The 16,756-nt window shown below is 42.7% G+C and overlaps 2 protein-coding genes across 5 annotated transcripts; both read left to right on the top strand.

The window, feature by feature from the left end:
• Positions 1-37: 37 nt before the first annotated feature.
• On the top strand, positions 38-7,757 carry LOC115548415 (zinc finger protein 28 homolog). 3 transcript variants are annotated; one of them, XM_030363047.1, is made up of 2 exons: positions 38-187; positions 5,983-7,757. In XM_030363047.1, the coding sequence occupies exons 1-2, from the start codon at positions 182-184 to the stop codon at positions 7,291-7,293; spliced, it is 1,317 nt and encodes a 438-aa protein (XP_030218907.1). In that variant the 5' UTR covers positions 38-181; the 3' UTR covers positions 7,294-7,757. The 3 variants fall into 3 exon arrangements, with proteins under 3 accessions (XP_030218907.1, XP_030218908.1, XP_030218906.1); XM_030363048.1 differs by lacking the exon at positions 38-187 and adding an exon at positions 913-1,061; XM_030363046.1 differs by lacking the exon at positions 38-187 and adding an exon at positions 913-1,349.
• An 874-nt stretch (positions 7,758-8,631) lies between these two features.
• LOC115548414 (zinc finger protein 155) lies at positions 8,632-12,752 on the top strand. 2 transcript variants are annotated; one of them, XM_030363044.1, is made up of 3 exons: positions 8,632-9,044; positions 9,407-9,472; positions 9,783-12,752. In XM_030363044.1, the coding sequence occupies exons 1-3, from the start codon at positions 8,697-8,699 to the stop codon at positions 11,007-11,009; spliced, it is 1,641 nt and encodes a 546-aa protein (XP_030218904.1). In that variant the 5' UTR covers positions 8,632-8,696; the 3' UTR covers positions 11,010-12,752. The 2 variants fall into 2 exon arrangements, with proteins under 2 accessions (XP_030218904.1, XP_030218905.1); XM_030363045.1 differs by lacking the exon at positions 9,407-9,472 and having other exon boundaries at positions 8,634-9,044.
• The last annotated feature ends 4,004 nt before the right edge of the window (positions 12,753-16,756 follow it).

The following is a 16,756-nucleotide window of genomic DNA, read 5'->3' as shown; positions in this document are numbered from 1 at the left end:
ATCCGCGTGTGTTCAAAATACTTCAAGTCTGAAGACTTCAAGACAGACTTCAGGTATACAATCATGGGCACCAGATCCCGGACCGAACCCACATTAGACGCGGTCAGGTCCATCTTTCCGTGGACCTTTTAATGGTCAGAGTTTACCCACGGACGCAGTCCCCCCACTGAGGGAAAGCCCGATGGAGGTAAGACCACCAGACCCTCAGAGCCTCAGCTCCATGTATAACTGACAGCTTTACCATCGACTTTCAAACAGGGAATTGTAAAACAGGGTAAACAATGTTAATTCGGTTCAGTTATAAATATCTAACGGTATGGAGAATGCTAGTGTCAGGTACAACGGTGTCAGGTACAACCTTGGTGACACCGTTTCATAGGCTGCCGTTGCGGTAGCCTACCATGACCGGTCTGGTGAACCCGTGGCTTATCGTCTTGAATATGGATATCAAGACCCTGTTTCAGAAAGATTACCGTGTTTGCAGTGCTGATTTCGATGAGGACGACTTCGCCTATCCTAAAAGAGCTGCAGACCCAAATAACCCAAAGGGAGTTAAAGAATAAATCCGGTGTCAAATGGATATGTTTAATATGATAACGAGTTGGAATGATCGTTTGGGTGCAAAATTGCGCATGTAGACGCATTCTTTATTTGGCTGTTTTTAGCCGATTCTAACAAAACGCTATAAACTTGGAACGATTAGGGCATGTCTCTTGGGAAAATCTAAATCGCTATTTTAAAACACTTAAAAGGCTAGAAATAGCCAGACACTTCTCTGGTAGTATAATAAGGGTATTACAATATAAAACGAGGCATTGACAACTTGGTAAGTGTACAGATTGTTTATTAAAAATTACATTTTATACACACAATACTATCAGTAGTTCATTCGTCGACGCCATCTTGTCTTTAAGACTCGATAAGTCGATCGGCGAACGCAGAGCTTGTTGACGGATGTAGGGCTGTACACGTGAACAACTTGGGTTGTGTGCAGTGCACGAAGTGTAGCCTCAGCTTGGAGAACAACTGTGCCTGTGGAAGAAAGAGGAAAAGACAAAATGGTTCGTGTCTGTGCCTTTCCTGGTTGCGGCACCAAAATGAGACGTTACAATCCAGAGACTTTTCACAGGCTACCTCTGCAGGAGTCTAATTTGAGGCAGTGGCTTGCTGTGTTGCAAGTCGACGTCGAGACGCCAGTCCAAACGCTGAAAGCTAAGGATTACCGTATCTGTAGTCGACATTTTGATCAGAACGACTTTTCCATTCCTAACAAAAGGCGATCTTACCCTGCAAAACGCATGCGGCTGAAGAGAAATGCCATTCCGATAGCGGCGCGTCTTGCACAGGAGGTAGATTGTTTGGTTATTTAATGAAATTTTACCCTACTCGGCAATTTGAGAAATCCTGTGGGGGAAGTGAATCACTAAACTTTGCGTTTGATAACAAGTTGTTCAGCTTTGTAAATCGCGATGCTATACATGAAGTCGATTATTGTCTAGCCTACCATCAGAAATGGGTAGAAGTGAACGAGAGAAGAGAGGGGGAGGTTGTTCGGGTATTCCTCATACCTTGAACGTGCTGATCGGGTATGGATGCTATGCTGCGGTAAAGTTAAAGGCAGGCATGTAAATACAAGGAAACTTGCATCAATTATATTACATTTTCATTGACTTATTTCATAAATGGGAATAAGAGGACGTGAGGGGGATCTTGTGAAAATTGTCCAGGTAAGCTACCTGTGATTGGCCCGGGATGGTTGGGGCGGTTGGTTTGTGATCAATGCTGGCCCCACCAACTCGGGTCTGTTGGTCAATATTCCTTCTACATGATTAACAATGGTCTATGTATGACAATAGGATACATTACCAAATGTTCAGCATGTTACTTTGAAATTAGTTTAGTGTTTCAACATCCTTAGCCCTCTATGTCATATGTTTGTAAAAGTTGTAAGATTAAGTAGGCCTGAGTGTTTCATAAGTCCTGAAGCCCTTACTTTATTTGCAGTGAGACAATCATGTAAAAAGGGAAAGTTTTCATTGAGCAATTAGACTTTTTCTTCAATTACTCAGTTGTATCAATTCGAGAAAGTTAAAGATCATCTTGTGAGTTGTCCGGGTAGGCTAACCTCTATTTATTGTGTATAAGGAGTCTTGCTGAGACGGATGGGGGTGAATGGTTGTGAGTGGTTTGAAGTAGCCTACGATCCCATTGGTCACAGCAGACCAGTATCCGTTTATGTTGCCAAAAGACAGTACAAATGCCACATGCCTTCAGCATTTTACAGTTTACTGTTCAGATTTTTACCATCATCAGATACAAAATCGAACCTGTATGGCACAGAAGCAGTGATGTAGGCCTATCTGTTTGAAATTTCTGGAACAAATATTCACGTGGCTCCTTCCTTTTGCATTGCATTCCATAGTCAACTTGTACCGACTTTCCTGCGAGAGGAGCTGTTAGGGGGACAGTTGGCAAGTCTTTGAAAACGATACATTTTTTAATAAACTCTATGTTCGCTAACTACGTTGTTGCTTAGTTTTATGTGTAGGGACCCTCGTCATGCTTCTGCAGAGGTTTGGTGCAATACTACTGTTTTAAAAAAAATGCTGATTTGGAAGCGTTTGGCGCACCGCCCCTAGCCAATGCACTGATTGGCTTTTGGGCTGTTAGCGTTGCTCTGGGCAAGCTCCTCTGGTTGATCAACGAACAATAATTTATGCAATAACAATAACGGACTTTGGAAAAATATTTTTCTCTCTTTTAGCAATATTGTTAATAAGAATATTTTTCACAGATTGTCTAACGTCTTAAAGATGAACTGAACTGAAATTTGAAGTTTAGTTGATATAACAGACGTATAGTCTGCCTTCTCAGTGGTACAATAACTAAAAAGGGCTGAACTTGCCAATAGGGATTAAATTGTACGGTGTAAGTGTTACAGGGCGCCACAGCTACGTCACTGACATGGTAACCTACTCCTACTCTGTGGCTCTAGCAGCCATAGCAGGTAATGAGTCAGGCTCTGAGGCTCGCTGAAATGGCTAAGGAAAAGCAAACAACCAGGTCTACAGGATCATCTTATTGCATTGCCCCTGGCTGCATTAATCAATTATATAGGGCCAAGGCAGCTGGGGTAATCATATACACTGCTCAAAAAAATAAAGGGAACACTAAGAAATGCAATCCCACACCATTACTGACCCACCGCCAAACCGGTCATGCTGGAGGATGTAGCAGGCACTAGAACGTTCTCCACGGCGTCTCCAGACTCTGTCGCGTCTGTCACATGTGCTCAGTGTGAACCTGCTTTCATCTGTGAAGAGCACAGGGCACCAGGGGCGAATTTGCCAATCTTGGTGTTCTCTGGATAATGCCAAACGTCCTGCACGGTGTTGGGCTGTAAGCACAACCCCCACCTGTGGACGTCGGGCCCTCATACCACCCTCATGGAGTCTGTTTCTGACCGTTTGAGCAGACACATGCACATTTGTGGCCTGCTGGAGGTCATTTTGCAGGGCTCTGGCAGTGCTCCTCCTGTTCCTCCTTGCACAAAGGTGGAGGTAGCGGTCCTGCTGCTGGGTTGTTGCCCTCCTACGGCCTCCTCCACGTCTCCTGATGTACTGGCCTGTCTCCTGGTAGCGCCTCCATGCTCTGGACACTACGCTGACAGACACAGCAAACCTTCTTGCCACAGCTCGTATTGATGTGCCATCCTGGATGAGCTGCACTATCTGAGCCACTTGTGTGGGTTGTAGACTCCGTCTCATGCTACCACTATAGTGAATGCACCGCCAGCATTCAAAAGTGACCAAAACATCAGCCAGAAAGCATAGGAACTGAGAAGTGGTCTGTGGTCACCACCTGCAGAACCACTCCTTTATTGGGGGTGTCTTGCTAATTGCCTATCATTTCCACCTGTTGTCTATTCCAGTTGCACAACAGCATGTTGAATTGATTGTCAATCAGTGTTGCTTCCTAAGTGGACAGTTTGATTTCACAGAAGTGTGATTGACTTGGAGTTACATTGTGTTGTTTAAGTGTTCCCTTTATTTTTTTGAGCAGTTTATTTCCTCAGGCTACCTTTGAATAGGAAACCAGCCCTTAATACATGGCTGGCAGCCTGGCAGCCTTAAAGCTGACTAACACTCCGATGTCAATAAGCCCCTGTCATGTCAATCTCCACAAGCTAGCACTCCGACCATAAAGTGTCTAAACTATTACTCAGACGATATCACAGATCTATGTTTGCAAGCTGCTAATTAAACCACGGCGGGTCTGTAAACAGAAGTTCCACAAATGTCCCTTTCTACTCATTCTGTTGTTCGCCGACTAGCCGATTGTTACGACGGAGTATTGGGGCCAAACGTGATAGTATTTTTGCCGTGACGAGATTAAAATCGACACCTCGACTTTAAAGTCAACATGTCGACATTTCTTTGTCTTTGATCTCTGTGTTTAATCTCGACGTGTCGACTTTAAACTCGAAATGTCGAGAATAAACTTGAAACATCATATCTACTTTAATCTCGACGTGGCCATTTTCCGTTCCTCTGTCAGCACGCAGACGCTCCGGGCATTCTCCCAAGCGTTCAGTGGATGACACGAAGTAGTCGGCAATAACCCTGGGGTCATTGTTTGTGGTGTCCATCCAAACAATACAGCGACTAAAACCGTCAATGCAACCAGTGATGGTAATGCCGCACTACTACAGCTTAGGAGGATGCCCGGAGCGTCCTCCTAAGCTGAAAAAAAAACAAAAAACTTTTTGTAGTTAATAAACATGTTCTTTAATAGGTCCATGGTCCCAGGGTGGTTTCAAATAAAACCGAACCAATGCGGTTTCGTGTTAGGATTCGTGTGGGCGCATGAAGCGACGTTAGAGTTGCGTTGAAAGTTACAGGGTTCTTTTTGTATCATTTTTGTACCTTACAGCCCCTTGGTCAATTTGATTACTAACTGTACATTAAAAAGTATTTCTACTCAATCTAAAAGGTTAAACAACTACTATCTCCTCCTCGACTTGAATGTTTTTATACAGCGCAGGCTGGATGCGCGCAGGCTTGATGCGCTCCATTTATTTTTGTGGAGAACCAGCGCCTTGAATATGTAGGTACTACAGCGTTTGTACAGCTCGTTGCGTTTCCGCAATGAGTCCGTCTTTACGGAGATATTCCTGAAATGCATCAAAGGAAAACGGAGGATGAATGATCGTTTTTCGCCTTACCTGGTTGCTATTTATGGGGCGCTCCAGTCTCTCAGCTCGGACGTCCCTTAGAGAGAGCATGGCCACTTCCAAAACCTCTCTCTTGCCGCACAGCATTCGAAATGCCCTATGCATGGTTATGCAACCTATCCCACCATTAGATGGTCAAGGTTGACCGGGACCTCTCGGCAGCAGACCGATACAATGGCAGTGTCCATGCTCCGGCAGCACCCACACCAGTCACACCCACACGATCTGATGGTGGAGCTGGAGCCTGAAATGTATCCCTCTCCACTGGGTGGACATGACAGGCATGTCCCTCACAGGCATGTCCCTCACAGGCTCAAACGTGTAACCATCCATATTAAAATCCCTATTTTCCGCCGTGGAGTGTAGAAGACGTTCGCGTGTCTGCAGCAACTACCTAGTCCTACCATGCCAGTCACGTCATCGGCGCTCTAATACTAAAAGACGCGTTTTCTTTTGTTGCTAAAAAAAGAGCTATCCATTTTTTTTTTTTTTTATATCTTATTGAGTCTAGTCTTTTTTTATAATGGTCATAACTAACACGTTATTGATGTTGATTATTTCAGTTCAGTTCATCTTTAAGTCCATTTCACCTTTGGTGTCAAATATCATCCGCTTTGTGATTGAGGAAGCTTCTGTCCTTTGGTTTTTTACATTTTTTTGCGATGGTTTCATACAATTCTGTTACTTATATATCTCATTAATTTATGTGAATGCTTGGCATTGATCAATCACTACCATCTCTCTTGCAGACTGCGCCGTGTGAGGATAGCTGCCCCGGGATAACCTTTGAAGTATCAGAGTTAAACTTTGATGAGGAAAGCAATTGTTCAAATGAAGAAGGAGGGGAAGCAGCAGAAGAAGAAGAAAACATTTGTTCTAATGAAGAAGGGGAAGAAGAAGAAGAAAGGATTGACAACGCTGATTCAGACTGGGAATTGGAACTATCTGACAAATTGGAGAGTGATGACTCTGACCAATTGGAGAGTGATGACCATGACCAATTGGAGAGCGATGACTCTGATTCTGAATTGCATAGAAGTGTACGTCAACTTTGTCCAGATTGCGGTGCCTTTTACTTTACGTCTAAGACTCACACATGCGAGTATAAAATCAAGCCAGTTTCCTGCAACGTTTGTGGTAAGAGATGTGTGGACAAAAGTGCCCTGAAAGCTCATAGCAGTATCCACAAGGAAAGCTATGAGCACCCCTGCAAGTTCTGCATGGTTCCCTTTAAAACAAGACTTGATAAACTGGCCCATGAGAGAGCTCACACCCACAAAGCAAAACCATATGAATGCCCTGACTGTTCCATGTCGTTTTCCAAGCTCCCAGCACGCAATTTACACTTGAAAGGCCACAGGGGTCCCAAAATACTTTCCTGCCCCCATTGTGCTTTGGAATTCCGGTATCATGGCCCTTTGGAACGACACATGTTGGTGCACACAGGCATGAAGGAGTATGTGTGTGAGTTCTGCCATCGCTCTTTCAAACAGCCGGGCCACCTTAAATCCCACCTGCGTGTGCACACCGGGGAGAAGCCCTTCCAGTGCCAGCACTGTGACAAGAGTTTCAATCACAACGTGAGCCTGAAGAGTCACGTTATGAGGTACCATAAAGAGGGAGTGTCAAATTTTGGGCCTAGCGGACCTGTGAAACAGACCAAAAGGGCGGAATTTCAGTCCATGGGTAGACCCAGAGGAAGACCTAAAAGAAATGCAGCAACTAGAGAGCAAAACTCTGTTCCTGCGGTGCGAACCACAGCTGCTGAGATTACAGAGAAGGGCCGTTTGAGGAGAGACTCTTCCAAAGACATTGATGGCGATTGGAGTGACGGGGACGGATCCTCTGAACTGACAGAAGATGACAAGATGGAGGAAGTGAGGAAGAGCAAAAGGAAATCCAGCCATAGTTCCAAGACTTTTTCTATTGCTGAGAATGATTCGGAGAGCGACTCAGACAGTCACCCTGAGATGGAGGCTAAGAAGAGTAAAGTGGTCAAAAGTGAGGAAACAGGACGTTGTAGAGGAAGGCCGAGGACTAAACCTCTCAATCAACATTAAAATCTATTTAATTGTTTAAATGTGACATATCTAACATACAAACACTTCTTTCGGGAACTGAGTGGGTATAACAAAGTTGGTATTGGTTTGGGATTAGGGAAACTTGGATTAAAGAATTTTCCTATTTTGTATAGTGTAAATATTGTATGGACAGGCAGCGGGCAGTTTTGTTTCATCTTTGTATTAATATTTGAAATACTTTTTTGAAATTCTATCTAATTACATATTCCCAGGAGGTGGAATAACTGGGACTAATGGTGAGTGTTCTTCATGTGTAATATACAACGGTATCATAAGGTTGCCATTATTATATTTTTGGGATTTCATTAGTTAGTCTGATGACTTTGTAAGTCTCTGGACACAATCTTTGTCTTTGATCTCTGTGTTGAATGCAAGATTAAATTTTGCATCCTTTTAAGTAATTATTATTGATTGCTCCATTAAAATTGAGTGCTTTCCTTGAATTGCTCTAGCCCATTTAACGGTCCTCGTTCCCAAAATATCCATGTTCTTTGCATGTCAGTCGTGAAGAGGACACTTTTCTTAAAAGGGTGCCTGTTGATATCATTCCTTTGAAATAGCTTTCTCTGGTAATTTCCTTTGTGTGCTGCAATTTGAAATGTTTCCTAGCTCTAGCGCTTTACCCCAATGACAGCGACGGTCGCTGGTTGTGCCAGGTTGAAGGCGGGGGAGGCAGCGCAGCAAGCTAAAAGACTAGTCGCCTGCAGCGAATGGATCCCATGGATCCAGCGTGGATCAAGCTGGCCTCAGCCATACATTTGCCAGCCAGCACCACAGCCCAAGGCCTCCTGCTCAGAGAGGGAGCTGGGGAATACCGAGGGCTGTTCAGGGCCGCTTGTAGAGCTACCACTGCGGCCCAGCTGTTGGGTCTCTCTCCTCCCCGCCGGGCCAGACACCCTATTCCACTTATACCAGTTTCCGACATTGATAAGATATTTTGTACTTTCATTTATAACGTTATTACTCGTAAAACAACTCAATGAGCTAAAATCTAAATAATAGGCGATGGTGATTTGTGCATATTGTTTCTGGGTTAATAAAAATAATGCTCCCTCTTGGAACTTGGGACTCATCAGGCTATGTATTCAATAATTAGTTAGCTCTTAAATCTTTAATTACATTTTTTGATTATTTTACATTTTGATAGTAGTTTAAAGTTTAAAGTAATTACAAGGTAAATGTTACAAGAAGTACTTCGACATTGCTGTTTGAACATTTAATTTAATGTTGCCCATGGAAATCATTTCATTTTCGGTTTCATCAACTCTGGACACAGTGAGGTGGTTGGATAGACATTCAACCAATCAAAGCCACGGACCTCGTGACGCTCCGCTGAGCGACGGAAGAATGTAAACAGGAGCAGGTAATGGTGCATCACAGATATGTCTGTGGACGATTGGTGCCGTTTTTGCCACAAGTATTTGAAAACACTAGGTATCATTAGCCACTCGACCTTGATTTTCAGAGTAACAGGAAAGGCCAAAACCGTCTTTCATCGCCTTGTCGATCTGGGATTGACTTTGAGAAAAAGTCCTGAAAGATCCATGCGATCGTGTCGGAACTGTATCACCCTACTCTCTAGAATCGAGAGGGATTTAGCAGTCTTCAGAAAATGGGAAGTCCAGGAAAAACAAGCCGATTCAAACGAAGGAGCGTCGGGCTCCACAACAGCAGATAAAGGGGATCTGGAGACTGCTCCTTCAAATACGTACTACAGGGCTCCAAAAAAGGTATGGTTTAATCCTCCAAATCTGACAGGAATATCAGTGTCCGAACAGCTATATATAATAGCGGATAAGTGGCGTTAAACTTTGACTCCACACATATTCAGACATTTGGAAACTTGGATTGTTGTGGAACCAAAGGCATTCAGATACAAAGATTAATGAAGCTTTCGCCAGAGGTGCAACTTTGGAGAGATAATTACCATTAAATAGCCTACAAACTATATTGTATATCAATTTAAACAATAAAACATTCGACCTTGTTTTGATTGTCATCTCAGGGATCTCTTGCAAGTCTATTGGCCATTTGAGTTATTTTTCCAAGTTTGTAGCCAGGTAGTTCAAAAAATGATTATTTTTTTGGACAGCGAACGAAGAAAAAAGAAAACCAAAAGAAAGGCGAGCAAAAAAGTAAAGATAAACCAGCAGTGCTTGTGAGTTCATTGTCTTTCTTTCTATGATTTCAAAACAAATTTGTTGGTCACATTTTTGCATTACCAGGGTATACAAAGGGTTTGTCCCCTGGACACATCAATAGTAAATTGCTGCAATAGTGAATTGATTCACTATTTAATTCATTTCAATACACTTAAGAACCCATTATCTAGCGACATCACTGGTTGGATGTAAACACTGCGGATCGCAACTCATGGTTTTTGTGATGGTTTCATGCAATTGTTAGTCGTATCTCATTAATTTAAATGTATGCTTGGCATTGTCTAATCACTACCATCTCTCTCACAGACTGCACCATGTGAGGAGAGCTGCCCCGAGATAACATTTGACATATCAGAGTTTATCTTTGATGAGGAAAGCAATTTTTCAACTGAAGGAGGGGAAGCAGAAGAAGAAAACATTTGTTCGAATGAAGAAGGGGAAGATGAAGATGAGATTGCCGTCTTTGAAACAGGCTGGGAAAAAGAAGATTTTGACCAATTGGAAAGCGATAACTATGACCAGTTGGAAAGCGATGGCTCAGATTCTGTATTGCATGAAGGTTTACAACACCTTTGTCCAGAATGTGGTGTCTTTGTCTTCACGTGCAGGATTCACATTCACACATGCATGGATAGTAACAAGCCGTTTTCCTGCAATGTTTGTGGCAAGAGCTGTCTGGACGAAAGCGCCCTGAAAGCTCATAACAGTATCCATGGGGAAAGCTTGCCCTTAAAAACAAGACTTGATCAACCTCCCCATGAGGGAGCCCACATACCCTGTGCAAGACCACATAAATGCCCTGACTGTTCCTTGTCGTTTTCCAACCTCCCTGCACTTAATTTACACGTCGAAGGTCACAGCGGCCCTAAAGTATTTTCATGCCCCTATTGTACATTGGATCCCCTCACGGTCTCCGACACGAATAGACACATTATGGTGCACACTGGCATGAAGCAGTATGTGTGTGATTTCTGCAGTCGCTCCTTCAACCTTCAAAGCCACCTTAAATCCCACCTGCGTGTGCACACCGGTGAGAAGCCCTTCCAGTGCATGCACTGTGACAAGAGCTTCAATCACAACATGAGCCTGAAGAGTAACCTCATGCGTTTCCATAAAATAGTTTCCCTTATGGCTAGACCCTCGGTGCCAAGCCAACCAGGGCCCTCAGGGCCCCCTGCAACAGGGGGGACAAACTCTATTCCTGCTGTGCAAGGGAAGGCCCTGGACCCAATTACAACAGCTGACACGTTCGATATGGGCTATTTGAAGAAACCCTCTTCTAAAGACATTGATGCTGATTGGAATGACAGGGATCGAACCTCAGAGCTTACAGAAGAAGACAAGACAGAGGCAAGCAAGGCAGTGAGGAAGAGAAAGCGGAAAGCCAGCCTTGGACCAAAGACCTATTATATTGCAGAGAAGGATTTTGAGAGTGACTCGGATAGCAGCCCTGAGGAGGAGGGTGAGAAGAGACAAGCTGTCAAAAGTGAGGAAATAGGACGATATAGAGGAAGGCCTAGGAAGAAATGTTGAATGTTCAAACAAAATTTAACCAGAACTGGGTGTATGTATTTGTTGGGGTTAGGTTTAAGAATAAAGGCATTCAAATGTATTCCCATTATGTAACTAAATTACACATTGGATGCTCAGTGACTTCTACCACCATTTCTAATGGACGCAAGCAGCAAACAAGAACATTGGTCTTGTTTTTACAATTTTATAACTGGGCAAAATAATTGTTTGCTGTCCAATTATCACCACAATCAGATGAAATAAATGGCTTAAAAGGCTTTAAGCCATTTATTTCATCTGATTGTTGCTGAGCAGAGCTTTTGCTGTCATTGACTCCATGTTTCTGAGAACCCACGTAAAGTTAATACTAAATACCCCAAATAAGCTGCAAAGTCTTGTGTGATCTTATATTGACAAAAGCGACCATAAGACACACATTTACATTACATGTTTAACACTAACATTTGTTTGGTAACACCTGACACACAGGGTTTGATCAACCATTAATTCAGCAATTCCATATCAATCATTGTTATATCGGTTATTGTTAACTATTAAATAATGTTTTGATTAATACCGTCCTTAGTTGACCTGCATTAACATTAACTTACTTAAGATGACAACCATTTGTAAACATTACTACTAAATTTAAAGAAATAATTTAGTAACTAAATTATTTTCAGATACATTTTTTTAACTGTTAACTGTCAAATATCTGTTTGTTAATGATCATTACTGGCTTTAACTAATGTTAATTAATGGTAACATAATGCACCCTTATTGTAAGGAGGTGCCATTTTTTTATGCCCATGTATCACTGTCCATTTTATATAAACTAAAATGTCAGTCTTAACGTTGTAGTTGCTGTTTATTATTAATGAAATGCCAATTTGTACGTAAACATGCCAAGCTTTGGCTGCCTTTTTCTGGTACGCTAAGTTGAGTGAATTGAGAAAAAACATTGTTGTAGGTGGCTATTACGAATTAGTGCTAGGTTACACATTATTAAACCTTTCTTCATACTTTTATACAATATCTTTTAAATGAAAATTTGGTGCCTATTTATTGCCGTGGATTTGCAAGGAACTTATGGAAGTAATCATTTAAAATCGAAATACATGACTACAGTCAGTCATTCTATACATGATGTCATAGTGCATAATTCCTCTAGGTGTCCTCCTTGTGCCACCAATACTGAAATAATTGTAACGGCTTTTTTTTTCACCTAATGGCTCTTCTTCTAAAATAACTCATCGTGCCCATTTTATACAATTTGGAAGGAGCAGCTGTTGTGCCCCATTTTCCTTCATTCCTTTTCTTATTATCTAACCAAAGAACACTCTGTTGTACTGCTGCTTGAGGATGAGTGCTCAGGTAAAAGTGCATCTCTTTCTACCATCTGCTTTGTCTCTAATATTGGGGCCACATCAGACTTAAAAATGTCACGTCAGTGAATAACTGCTGATTTGTTCTTTTTAATATTTCAGTTTGCACACTTTGCTATCCCTGGTAATTTCCCCGTATTGCACAAATGAAACCTTTTTAAAAAGGAGAATATCATTTTAGTTACTAACTCACAAAGCAGATTTCATTAATTAAGTCAGTCTAGCCTGACTTGTTTGTTTTGCCATGACAAGCAGGTCTTGTGATTTGTTTTTAATCGTTCATTATTATTCATAGACACGAGGGAGTTTGATCACTACACCGCTTATGTTTATTCGATATGCATGTATGTATTATGATTAAAACGGTCTGTCCAGATTACCAAGCCTTCTTTGCATGTCTGCTTAAGAGGACATGGGTCTCTTCAAAGGCTACCCATTGTCCTCCTTCTCTTTCATTTAGCTTTCTCCTGTCATTTCCTTTGTGTACTGCAATTACACTTGAGCTGCAATATTCCATGTCCCCCTTTTTTCTGTCTTATAATGACTTCAAATGGTGCACTGTTCCATTGACTTTAATCTTGGCTGTTATTTTTTAAACAATCACAGAGCCTTTGTATACTTTGTTGGTGATTCTTTTCTCTGATCAATAACGGCTGCGCTTCTCTCTGAATCCTCATTCATTTCTGTTATTTTTCTCCTTCTGTCTGTCACACGGTGAGAAGCCATCCAACAAATACATCTCACACAAATAGAAGATTAGCTTCAAAGAAGATTGCCCTGCGAGTCACAATGGTTCATGCTATGTGTGCTATGTGTGGTCATCGATAGATGAATGACTAGATTGAATATTGATGAAAGATTAACCAAATTATAGTTTTCTGGTGAATACGTACGTTTTAAATGGTAGATGGACTGCATTTATGTAGCACTTTTCTAACCAGTGGCCACTCATAGCGCTTCACAATATTGCCTCACATTCACCCATTCATGCACACATTCACACACCGACGGCGGAGTCAACCATGCAGGGAGACAGCCAGCTCGTGAGGAGCAGTAAGGGTTAGGTGCTTGCTCAGGGACACCTCGACACTATAGGAGGAGCCCGGGATCGAACTAGCAACCTTCCGGTGACCAGCCAACCCGCTCTATATCCTTAGCCACATGCCGGCAATTTGATAAACTCATATGAGCAGTATTAAAACGTGTTTATGCTACCTACTTACGGCAAGAACAACCAGTAGCAGGGCTTACAGGGTGTACAGGGCCGCTAATGCTGGGGTTCGTTTGGCTGACTTTACTTGAGCTATAATGTTCAAACTGCCCCTGATGTTGCAGACCATGTTTCTTCTGTGAGGTCTGTACTCTGTACAATGGAGAGTGGTACATTGTTGTAATAATGCTGTGAGGATTGGTAATATCACTGTGCAGGAATCTAGCAAATTCTATTCTAAATTTTACTACAAATTCTACAGTCACTTTCCTCTCTGCTAAATTTTGTAATTATGATTATATATATAATAATAATAATAATAATAATACATTTAATTTAGAGGCGCCTTTCAAGACACCCAAGGTCACCTTACAGAGCATATAGTCATCATACATTTTTTAAAAAGCAAGACATTGTGGAAAAAATAAATAAATAAATAAACATAAGCAATAAGAAATAAATAAAAAAAAAAACAATCAAAACAGTGATCAGTTAGACGTTGTGTGCGAGTTTGAACAAGTGAGTTTTGAGCTGTGACTTGAAGGTTGAAATGGTGTCTGACTGTTTTATGTGTGGGGGGAGGGAGTTCCAGAGCCTGGGTGCTGAACAGCTGAATGACCGGGCACCCATTGAAGTGAGTCGTGATGTGGGGATACATAGTAGTCCAGAAGAGGTTGAGCGGAGGGAGCGGGAGGGAGTGTATTCTTGGAGGAGGTCGCAGAGATAACTGGGGGCTAGGTTGTGAAGAGCTTTGTAGGTGAGGAGTAGGGTTTTGTATTGGATGCGGTAGTGTACTGGGAGCCAGTGAAGTTGAATGAGGACAGGGGTGATGTGGTCAGATGATTTGGTGCGGGTGATGATCCGGGCGGCTGAGTTCTGAATGATCTGCAGTCTGTTGATAAGTTTGGTGGGGAGTCCGGTGAGGAGGGCGTTGCAGTAGTCTATGTGTGATGTGACAAATGAGTGAACTAGGATTTCAGCGCTGGATTGGGTCAGTGATGGGCGGAGTCTGGCGATTTTGCGGAGGTGGAAGAATGCAGTCCGGGTGATGTTGTGAATATGGGGTGCGAATGAGAGGGTGTTGTCCAGGATGACGCCGAGGCTCTTGACTTTGGAGGAGAAGGGTACTGGGAATCCATCGATAATTATGAGTGGAGCTGGGGTGTGTTGTGATTTATATATATATATATATATATATATATATATATATATATATATATATATATATATACTTATGAATCATTTGAGCAGTATTATATTCCTGTGTGAATGTGTGACCTCAATCGACCTGAAGAAGTGTTAATGATGTGCTCTCTCTCTCTCTCTCTCTCTCTCTCTCTCTCTCTCTCTCTCTCTCTCTCTCTCTCTCTCTCTCTCTCTCTCTCTCTCTCTCTCTCTCTCTCTCTCTCTCTCTCTCTCTCTCTCTCTCTCTATATATATATATATATATATATATATATATATATATATATATATATATTTTTTGACATGAATATATAGATTTGCAAACATGTTTTATGTGTAATAAATAAACCAAGCTCATGTAAGTTAACTAAATTCACCTCCTGATGACTCTGATGGCGCTTGAGGAAGATTCTAAGGTCACAATGGTTCAGGTTGTACGCTAAAAAGTTTTGTTTTATTGTTTTTGTATCCCCTTTAAAAATCATTGGATGTGTGAAGTGAGTCATCATGAATCCTAATTTAATAAAAAATATGCCACACAAAAACAGCTAAATTCATTATCACGTTTGCGCTCAAATAGTTCTCTAATACAGAAAACACTTTCACAGTTTAGCCCCTTCTTATTCCTCACGTACAATACAAATCCAATTAAAATTGTGCTAATGCAACCTGGCGCTAAATGCCATTAATTCAGCAGAGCAAAATTGCATTGCACTACTGTATAATTTCATAATCCTAATAAGCCACAGCGAACATCGACAGCCATAGCTCAAGCAACATATGCATATGCTTCAGGCTTGTACATTTATATTCCCCTGTATTCATACTAGCACTAGCAGCATATACAGGTTATCTTCTAAGCCCTGAAATGAGAACCAGAGCCAGCCAACATGTCCCCAACTCTGCAGGGCTCTCTCTGCCCTTCCCTCTCTGACACCGTGACTCTTCCGCCACCCCCCAAAAAAACAAAAAAAACACTTGCCCTTTAGCAGATCTGCATTTTAATGACTGCTCTTCTCCCCCAAAGGCCTCGCCCGGTAGCCAGGATGCGTCTCTGAGACGAAGGTCACCCCCGATGTGAATCGAACCGCCAGTATACACACCGGTGTCGCTAACTCTACCCCAAGGAGCTGCACGAGACCTCATTCACCCTACACACCCACCCCCCGGCCCCAGCCCACCCACCTGGTCTGACTCGCTTCATGCCTGGTGCTTTCTCCCTTCACACCGCCTACCCTTGTATTATTTTCTTTCCCAGCGCCAGCACCCATCCATCTCTCCCTCATTTCCCTTTTTAGGGCATCTCTGCCTCTCCCCCCCCCCCCCCCCCCCCCCCCCCCCCCCCCCCGCCTCACCCTCGTCTCCCTCAGCGGTCTGCAGTCCACAAGGGCAGCGGGATCTGACTGGAAACAGACAAAGTTGGCTCCAGTACTCCAGTGGCGATGTGTGTTCTTCTGATCAGAACACACACACACACACACACACACACACACACACACACACACACACACAGACACACACACACACACACACACACACACACACACACACACACACACACACACACACACACACACGATCAAATCGGCCATTCCTGCCATAATGCAATTCCTTTCACAGTGTTTTTATAACACGCTATGCAATGCATACCAAACCTGTAAGCCAATAGCATGTATATTTGTTTAAAGTGTGTGTGCGTGTGTGTGTGTGTGTGTGTGTGTGTGTGCGTGTTATGTGTACACCGCAGGCCCAAGGTTTACAGAGCTTACATGAGAGTAAATACAGAGTAATGCGGTAAACTTATTGATGGGGAAACTAAACGTTTTTCCAAGGTCCACCCCCACCCCCCCCCCCATCCCCACCCTTTCCCAAATCGAACCCCACTGATGGGGGAGCAGTGACGACCTCAGGGGATACTCTGTAATAACCCAATGTGCAATACGGAGCATGCATCACATCAAGCCACTCGCCGCCCCCCCGTGCCCATT

This window comes from Gadus morhua, chromosome 8, assembly GCF_902167405.1.
Source record: "Gadus morhua chromosome 8, gadMor3.0, whole genome shotgun sequence".
NCBI lineage: Eukaryota > Metazoa > Chordata > Actinopteri > Gadiformes > Gadidae > Gadus > Gadus morhua.
The sequence above is the reverse complement of the archived record's forward strand: the minus strand, read 5'-3'. Positions and strand labels throughout refer to the sequence as shown.

Excerpts from the sequence above, each read along its gene's own strand:
- LOC115548415 (XM_030363046.1), top strand. The coding sequence starts at position 1,059 with ATGGTTCGTGTCTGTGCCTTTCCTGGTTGCGGCACCAAAATGAGACGT. Across the intron at positions 1,350-5,982 it reads CGGCGCGTCTTGCACAGGAG|ACTGCGCCGTGTGAGGATAG; the intron begins GTAGATTGTTTG and ends TCTCTCTTGCAG.
- LOC115548414 (XM_030363044.1), top strand. The coding sequence starts at position 8,697 with ATGTCTGTGGACGATTGGTGCCGTTTTTGCCACAAGTATTTGAAAACA. Across the intron at positions 9,045-9,406 it reads ACTACAGGGCTCCAAAAAAG|CGAACGAAGAAAAAAGAAAA; the intron begins GTATGGTTTAAT and ends TTTTTTGGACAG. Across the intron at positions 9,473-9,782 it reads AAGATAAACCAGCAGTGCTT|ACTGCACCATGTGAGGAGAG; the intron begins GTGAGTTCATTG and ends TCTCTCTCACAG.